A 9,532-nucleotide genomic window follows, 5' to 3' on the forward strand; every position below is an offset into this window, starting at 1 on the left:
GAACCCCGGCCCGTTTCCTGTCGCTCAGGTGACGGGTCTTTTTCCTTGTCGAGGTCGTACGTGTCGTGAAACTTCACTCACAGCTGCGTAACTGCCTTCGATGTGGCGGGTGGGTTTTACTCCCCTCCGCGAGCAAATCGCACTCGGTGCTCGTTTGAGACTTCGTATTGGCTGAAATATTTGGTAGTAACCTATCGTCAAAAAATTCTGTTTTGGACATGAAAACGTGAGATCTGCCCGTCCTTTGTGGGAGACTGGTCGCCCGAGTAAATATATTGCAGAGTACACAGTCTCGGGCTGTTTTACTTTATTTGAAGAGAGAATTTATTTCTCATTTACAGCACTCGTCAGATCTGTAATGAGGAAAATGAAGCTACGTCTGAATCAGAAAAACACGAACTGGAACCTGTTACGTACACACAAAAACAAGTCAGCCCATTATCTTACAAAGCAGAGACAAAGAGCACACGTAGCCATTAATTCTACTGATTGACAGTACAAGTGGTACGTGAATAATGGGTCATTACCGTAGAAGGTAATTAGCGTATGTCTCTTCCGCGTGTATTTTATAGGTCGGTATTTCACGTACTTATTTTCCTCTCATAGATATGACAATGGCTGTAACACTGAAAACACTCGTTTGTTCGAATAAAATAAAAAAAAAATTATGACCGAGAATGTGAAATGTACAATTATCTGAGTTTGGGCTCGACTTTTGAACACGAGTGCCACGGTCAACTGGTTCGTTCATTCTACCACAATATGGGGTTCTTTTCTGGAGATGGGCCTTCCCTCGCAGACTATCTGCCGACTTGCTTGCAGAGGTGCTGTTTCAGAGCCGGGAGTCGGCTGTGCAGGTGGAGGAAGTGCAGTGGGCGCCACAGACGGCGCGGCTCGGGGGCGTGCCCGGGGGCCTCACGGCGCGCGACTTCGCGGCCCCGCCCCCCTACAGCCCGCCTCCGCAGAGGGCCGACGCCGACGCCGACGCCGCCTCCCTCGCGCCGCCCCCGCAGCCGCCGACGCCGCCCGCGCAGCGCCTGCGACGCTGCGTCCGCAAGGTCAGTGTCGGCAGCCCAGCCCACTCTCAGCTGTACTGCGCACTCTTCTCCTCGAAGAATGACCACTGTGGCCGCGTGCGAGCTGTAATCGGTGTGGCTCGTCTTAGCTGTCCCGGTAGGAGTCGTGCGTACATGCCGAGTTTCATCACTCGGTACTGTTTCTCGAGACTTTTGTCTGATAGTCGGTGTCTCATCTCGAATCGTCTCCCGTTCGGTTTATCGGCACCTCGGTCATACCCGTGAGCCAAATCTACTCGGTACCGGTCCCACACATTCGAGCAGTATTCTAGGTAAGGTCGCACTACTGTATTGCAAGCAGTCTTCTTTGTGGACTGATTGCAGGACAGGGTGTCCTACCAGTCCACTCGAGTCTCGTCACTCGCCTTGCACGCGACTGAGCCTGCGCGATCGTTTCATTTCCCATCCGTAAAAATCGTTACACCCACATATTTGTGTGAGGTGACCGATACGCCGTGACGTCCGTCGTGTTGTTGTATGTATACCGTGTGCATGTGTGTGCGTGTATGTCGTCGTTGTCGTCTCTTCTTTCCCTCGTCGATATCACAGCACGAGAAATGTTTATGTTAGTGTTTACCTATTTATTGTCGACAACACACAACTACACGGCCACGTTATCACCTGATTCCGGAATAGCTAGCTTAATATAGTATAAAGACAGTGGGTTTCCATGCTGCGTTATTTACGCGTGATATTATTCTTCACTTAACCTCTGAGACTTTAACAACCAGCTACTCTTAATCGGGCCGAAAACTCGACTTCTAACGAGAGCACTTGCGATCAGTCTGCCGCAATATTAATAATACGTAAGGCTGCACATCACTATAAGCAAATAAGAAAATATCACTGTTCGTGAAATAACAAAATATACGAATAAACTTCTTTATGTTTTTCCTTTTTATTTAATCGAATGCTTTCAAATATTTATTTCGCGCCCACAGATCGTCCACACCTCGATGTAGAGAGTAAACGTGTGCATGAAAAATATTACACTGTTTCTGCTGATAACCACGTATGAGCTTTTGGTTTGCTAGGCTACTTCGGTCGACAGGACTTATATTGGATTTTGAAATTGATCTTTCTATCCAAACTCACGTCCACCACAATGGCTCATCAAATATTCTACACTTTCGCGATAATTTAAAAATTCGCGTAAATTGTATTTTCCCGAGTTTAAAGCAAACCATCGGCGGCGCGAAAGCTACACACTCGCGACGCTTACTAGCTGTCACGAAATTGACCTGCGTACATCTGCGACCAATTTCAAGGTCATAATTCGCCCTACACGACTGTGTGCGACTGAACTTCGTTCAATCAATTATTTCTGGAACCGTAATCGCTTATCCCGACACTAACCGTCCATAAACGCACAATTAACATTCCTTTTTTTTCCCCTAAGAGTAAACGAATGACATCACGTCATATACATATTTATTAAAATATTATTTCAAATGATCTCAAACATTTATCGTCATTATATTTTAACGGTAATCAGAAAAAATATGATTTATTATCGGAAAGTAACACATAACAGATCGTAAATCGCACGTAACTGAACGACAGCTTTGCATAGCGTCGGGACTTAATCACGCGAAACTATATAAAGAAATCCCCCAAATCTCAGTTTCTCCATACCAAATGACAGATACAAATAAGATATTCAAGACCTCATAGATCAATCCCGACCTGTAATGTTATACCGATTCCAGTTGTAACTCACTGATATTGCAGTCATAAAAAAACTATATTTTTTCAGTTTGTGAAGTGCACAACGTTAGATTTTTGAACACTCACAGCAAGTTGCTAACCAACCTTTGCACCACTCTGAAATTTTATCGAGATCTTACTGCACATTTGTGCGAGTTATTTCAGGTGTACTTCATTATAGGTAACTACGTTATCTGCCGAAGGTCTGATTTTAAATATTGTCTGCCAGGTTATTAATATATTGGGTCAGTGCATAAGTTTGTAGTATTTTTCTTTAAGTTTAGTAAACGTAACAGATATACATAACCGAGATTACTGAATGATATTTCCACCATTTGATTATACAAACTTCTTTATTTTATATTACCATCACGATTTCGGCCTTAACACATTATCGGGTACAACAGTGTTGCGTATACTCCGACTTTGTTAAGTGAAGTCATTGTCAAGATCTCTCCAGTTGGGTGTTCCAGTGTGTGGATAAATGCAAAGTCGCTTAAATGTACAGCAGACAGGAGGCAAACACTCTTTCCAGCCATAAAACTGTAGTACATATTGTATGTTTTCAGGCCGTGCTCACTGCAAATGTAGCTGCTGTACTGATGTGCATTCCGGGGCTTAATTGTTTAGTGAATACAGAACATGTTTTCCATGTGTCTGCCATTCGTGTCACGAGCGATTTTGTACCAATCTACACACTGGGACACCCAGATCCAGATATCTTGACAATGACATCACTTTATAAAGTCTAATTATACCCAAAAATTGTTGTACTCGATAATGCCTTAAGGCCGAAATCGTGATGGTAATATAAAGTAAAAGAAGTTTGTAAAGTAGAATGTCAGAAATATCATTCAAACATTATTACGTGCCTTCGGCCCAAAAATATGAAATGTTTGTCACATAACAAAGACTTTAGTCATCAATAATATGTTCTTCTTCACTGTTTAGAACAGTCTGCCTTCAAGTTCCTCGAAGGTTGTTCGATAGAGGGTGGAAAAGGTGAAAATCTGGGGGGCGAGTAAGCTGGGTGCGGAATGACTTCCTAACCCGACTCCTGTGCATAATGTTTTTCTCAGTTTAACAGAATGTGGGGGGGTTGTTATCACTTCACGCAGTCTGCCCGGTTGTCGTTCTCGGATTCTGTCTGCAGGATGTCTCAGCTGCTGACAATAAATGTCAGCCGTGACAGCAACACCTCCGGGAAGCAATTTGTCGTACACCACACCGCCGCTGTTGTGTGTAACGCTATCTTTTGCGGAAGCACGCAGGTCTCTGTCGCCGCTTTGTTTGGGCTCGGCCACTCCTTTCTTTCCCTTACGTTAGCCTCGTCACCAGCCACGATGCGGGACAGAAACAGTCAGTGTCGTTCACGAGCCAACTCATGAGGAGCAAGCACAGATGCACACGTGGCCACGGATTCTTGTGACTTTAGGCTTAGAGTATGCGGTACCCGTACACCCGATTTTTGAACCTTCGCCATTGCTCACAAGTGACGCACAATGGTGGAACCATCACAGTTCGTCACATCTGCCAATTCTCGAGTACACTGATGCGGGTCGGTGTGGATTAATGCGTTTAAATGATCTTCGTCAAGCCCCCTAAAGGTCTTCCGGAATGCGAAGCATCAATAATGTCAAAAATGGTCCTCCTTAAAATGAGAAAACTATTTTCTTGTGACACTCTGTCCGATGGCGTTATCCCTATACGAGGCGTACATGTTTCTGGCTGTCTCTGCTGCTGTCACCCATTTATTGAAGTCAAACAGAAGATTATGTCAGAAATGTTCCAATTTCTCTACTTGGCGCTCCATTTCTAGTGTCCACAGCTTCACTCACTATCTCCGTTTGAGAAATAACCATATGAAAACTAAAATAGCAATAATGAACTACAAATAAAACAGTGACAACTTATAAATAAAACTATAGTAACCGGAATACAAACATGCGAAATAGAAACGTTACAAACTGTTGCACCAACCTAACAGAATACGAGTGGCAGGAATCCTGACAGACTTCTGTAGGGCACCCCTGATGTTGCTTCTGCTTCTGTCAGTTACTCGACATCGAGGACGACGTGCTGCATCCTCCCTGCCAACAAATTCTCGGTCCAATCTCAAACTGCATTTGATACCGCATACAGATGTATTTTTGTTTACAATCTTTTCAGAAGACAAGAAATGTAGCAGCCACCTGACGCCACGTGAGAAAAACAGGGTCGACATTATTGCAGTCTGTGCTGGGATCAACGTAACCCTTTACAGTAACTTAGGCAGGGAGACAGACAGTGTATCTGTAAAACAAAATTCTCGAGATAACTGAAAATAAGTAAACAGTTGTACAGTATGCAAATGCATGCTTTCTCAGTGAATTTTCCTGATTTTCATTGTTTGCGTGCTGAGTAATTGCTTTCCACTCTTGCTGTTTACCAAATATCAAATACCAATACAGTTGGAGCATAGCTGTACCAAAAGTCATGTGCAATCCATTGTTTGAAATATTCAATATCGTGTTTTAGGCAAGCTACATACATCATTGTTCTCGACTTTCGAGAATCGCTGTGAAAACTTTATTTCGTGAAATAGGAGCTGAAGACAACAATATTCTGTGTCAAGTTATTGAACATATATGTGTCCGTGTACCTGTAGTCCTGCGAAACCTCGTATAAATTCCTCTGCTATAATCATGTATTTCTTGATTCAGTATAAACGGACGTTAATGACAACCTCGACTCAAAAATTAATATCAAGGGATATGTAACCCATTTGTCTATGCCGTCTCTAAACAAGCTTCCCCCAAAAAATGATACCGTAAGCTATTAGCAAACACACATATGCAGGGTGAAGTGGTTTTCTTTTTCTCTTTTAATCCCCAACTTCTGTAATGTTTCATTGTGGTTGGAGCTGAACTTACCAGGCTCTTATTGTGTTCCGTTTATAATTCCCAAAACTTAATGTTATCTACTTCTCGGATTTTTAGATTGTAGAAGTAAGTCATAGAATTCTGTGAGAAGTGCTCAGCTGTACATAACGTCTTGTCGATGTTGAATTGTAACACACTTGCCTCGAACCGTCTGTAGGCTCTGCGAATGTTCCATTAACTGCTCCATCAATCAGGGGAGTAATTCTCACACTTGTGTCACCTCCAGACAAACACTAAATGTGTGTCTTGTGACAGAGAAAGTGAAAACAGATTACTTTACATTGAATTTAGTTTTTATTTCATAGATCCTTAATGCAGAGAACCTGAAGATTGAAATTTTCACTCTGCAGCGGAGTGTTTGGTTTTTTTTTTTTTTTTTTTTTCTTTAGGGCGCAAAAACAACTGGGATCATACGCGTCTAAGTGGAAACTGGAGAACACGAAGACAGAGAGGAGTTAAAAAACGACTGTACGTCAGTCCCAATTGACATAATAGAAGACAGCTAAAAACAGGCACGTAGAAAAAGGGCTAAAAAGACATCATACAGGAAGGGAGGTCCAAAACTACAAATTAAATAACCTTCGCATTACTGCTTTGGCGGATAAAAAGTAAGATGCGGTGGACAGACCGCGCGTCATTTGCTAGAATGGTCGATGACTCAGACGGCTAACCCAAACGGCAGTGTAAAAGGTTAAAAAATGGGTATCCCGTCAGGAAGTGGTGGGCAGTTAAAACTTGAGCGCAGTGTGTACTACAAAGTAGTGGGGCAGCACCACTTAGCAAATGACGATGACTAAAAAGGCAGCCCCCAGTACGCGGCCGAGTTAAAATAACCTCCTCCCGGCGAGATGGCCGAGAGGAGGTAAGAAGCGGGAGCTTATTCCCGTGAAGGGGGGACCGTTGTCGATGCCAAAGTGAGAGCATCACCTGACAGAGGTCATCAGGGGGAATGTAGGTACTCGCGGCCTGAGGTAAGACGTCTGCAGATTTGGCAGCTGCGTCTGCAGCCTGGTTTCCTGGCAGACCGACGTGACCAGGGACCCACAGAAACATCACACTGGCTCCGCCATGAGTGAGCAAGTGACAGCTTTCCTGGACCGGCTGCAGTAAGGGATGGGGAGTGTACAGTGCACATAGACTTTGAAGGCACTGAGTGAGTCTGAGCAGAGGACACAACTGAAAAGGCTGTGTCGCCGGATTTTCTCCGTGGCCAGATACGAGGCGAAGAGCTCAGCTGTTTACTGAGGAGTGGGCCGGAAGCCGATATCGAAAGACGCGGGTGCCAATGAAGAGGGCACACCCGACCCCGCGGTCAGTCCGAGAGCCGTCAGTGTCTAGAAAGGTACTACCGAGGAGGTCGTGAAACTGGAGGCGATCGACCGAGGCTGGGGTAGTGTCCTTAGGGAGGGAATGAAGGCCGAGGTTAACACGGGCCACTTCACGGAGCCGAGGTGGTGAAGGGTTCACAGTCACCGGAAAAGGCGCAGGAAGCGTGAAGTTAAGCCGCCGTAGCAAGTGGCGAAAGTGGACTCCGAGGGGTAACGGAGAAGAAGGACGAGCGCCGTACTGACAGTCAAAGGAATCATCAAGGAGGAGGCATAGGATGGGTAGCCACGCACGGCAGACAAACGGCAAGCATATCTGCTGAGAAGAAAGTCACGGCGGTAGGACGGGAGTAGGACGGGAGTAGTTCGGCAGCTTCCGCATACAGACTCTGAAACGGGCTGGTGTAGAAGGAGCCCGTGGCCAAACTGATGCTGCCGTGGTGGATAGTGTTGAGACGGTGTAAGAGGGATGGGCGTGCAAACGCATAAACAAAGCATCCGTATGGACGAGGGACCGGTACAAACGGAGCAGGGTGGTTCGATCGGCACCCCAGGAAGTACCATTGAGGACACGTAGGACATTGAGGAACTGCGTACAGTGGTCTGCCAGGTAACATACGTGGGAGGACCGAGAGACTTTCCTATCGGGCACGAGCCCCACGAATTTCGTAGTTTCAACGAACGGAAGGGCAACAGGCCCGAGATGTAAACATGGTGGGAGAAACCACGTGCATCGCTAGAAATCCATACGGACGGTTTTGTCAGCGGAGAAGTGAAAGCCGTTGTCGATGCTCCAGGAGCAAACACAATGGAGACCTCGCCGAAGACGCTGCTTGACGAGACAGGACCGTGGAGAACTGCAACAGACGGCAAAGTCGTCAACAAAAAGGGAGCCGGAGGTGGCCGGCGGAGACAGACCGTGATAGGGTTAATGGCGATAGCAAAGGGGACGACACTCGGGACGGAACTCTGAGGCACACCGTTCTCCTGGATAAAGGCAGAAGCCACGCTCATCTCGAAAACTGCCTGAAGGAAACAGGGCAGGCGGCCACGGAAGCCCCACGTGTGAAGAGTGCGGAGGATACGAGTTCCCCAGAGAAACACGGCCACAGTCTGGGATTTCCACAGGAAACCGTCCGTGACATGGGCGGACAAAGTAGTGAGATGGTCAACTGCCGAACGCCATGCTCGAAATCCACACTGCTCATTCGTCAGTAAATTTCGAGACTGGAGCCACCACTCCAGCCGGGCACGACTCGTACGTTCCGTCACGTTGCTCATGCAGCTGGTAAGAGATACGGGGCGGTAACTGGAAGGAAGGAAGGAAGGAAGGTTTTTGTCCTTACCGGGCTCAGGTGCGAGTACGACGGTGGCCTGGGAATGCGCCCCCTGCCCAGCTGCGGCTGTACGTGTTGAGCAGCGAGTGCCGCACTGAGAGCACGGTCCAGGTCCAGGTCCAGCTCACCCGTAGCGAAGGCGGCACTGCAGCACTCGCGACTCGGAGAAGAGGAGAGGAGAGGAGGGCATCGCCCGAGCCTCTTCTGCTCGTTTCCGGTGGGGCAAGGCAGGGTGATAGTGGGAAGAGCTAGAAACTTCCGCAAAATGGCGGCCCGAGGTGCTGCAGATAGCAGCAGGGTCCACGATGACACCGTCTGCTACTGCCAGGCCGGAAGTCGGGCAATGGATCTCGGTCCCAGAGCGCCATCGGAGGATGGCCTACAATACACAGGAAGGGGAGGAACAGTTGAAAGAACTCGCGAATGAAATCCAGCTAACTCGTTTGCTATCCCAAAGAACGCGACGACACTTTGCACGCATCTTTTTATAATGGCCGGCCGGTATGGGCGAGCGGTTCTAGGCGCTACGGTCGCAGGGTCGAATCCTGCCTCGGGCATGTGTGTGTGATGTCCTTAGGTTAGTTAGGTTTAAGTAGTTCTAATTTCTAGGGGACTGATGGCCTCAGTAGTAAAGTCCCATAGTGCTCAGCGCCATTTGAACCATTTTTTATAATGACTGCAGTTTGCCCTCGTAGGACGACGGTTAAAAATGCGGAGAGCACGTATGTGTGCGCGAATTGTATCGCGGCATGCCTCAGTACACCGAAGGACTGGGACACCACGTGGTAATGAGGAAGTGCGAGGAATTGAACGTTCTACAGCACAAAGGTTAGCGTTGGTGAGATAGTTCACCTGGACATCACAACTGGGGAAATCTTTTTCTTGGCAGGTCGTTAGGGAGGTGTAAAGCTGCCTGTCAGCCTTAGTAAGCTGCCACTTGGGCGTGCACGTGGATGAGGGAGGAGTCAGCAAACGGAGAGCAGACGGGAAGTGGTCACTCGACTAGGTGTCAGAAAGAAGACGATGGGCAAGCTGGGCAGTGCAAAAGGATAGGTCCAAATGGGAATGGCTGTGCGCTGAATCAGAAAGCAAAGTGGGTGCTCGACTGTTAGGGTAGAAGAGGTTAAGTTGTTTAAGAAGGTCAGCCAGGAGGGCACCTATCTGAC

The 9,532-nt window shown here is 47.1% G+C and overlaps 1 protein-coding gene across 1 annotated transcript in view; it reads left to right on the forward strand.

Annotated features, from left to right (window-relative positions):
- LOC124552395 overlaps positions 1-3,535 on the forward strand; it is a 73,191-nt gene extending 69,656 nt beyond the window's left edge. The window contains exons 6-7 of the mRNA XM_047126655.1: positions 858-974; positions 3,353-3,535. Coding sequence (XP_046982611.1) covers positions 858-974; positions 3,353-3,535 — 300 coding nt within the window. The remainder of the gene's footprint in view (positions 1-857; positions 975-3,352) is intronic.
- Positions 3,536-9,532: the final 5,997 nt, after the last annotated feature.

This window comes from Schistocerca americana, chromosome 10, assembly GCF_021461395.2.
Source record: "Schistocerca americana isolate TAMUIC-IGC-003095 chromosome 10, iqSchAmer2.1, whole genome shotgun sequence".
In the NCBI taxonomy this organism is placed as follows: domain Eukaryota; kingdom Metazoa; phylum Arthropoda; class Insecta; order Orthoptera; family Acrididae; genus Schistocerca; species Schistocerca americana.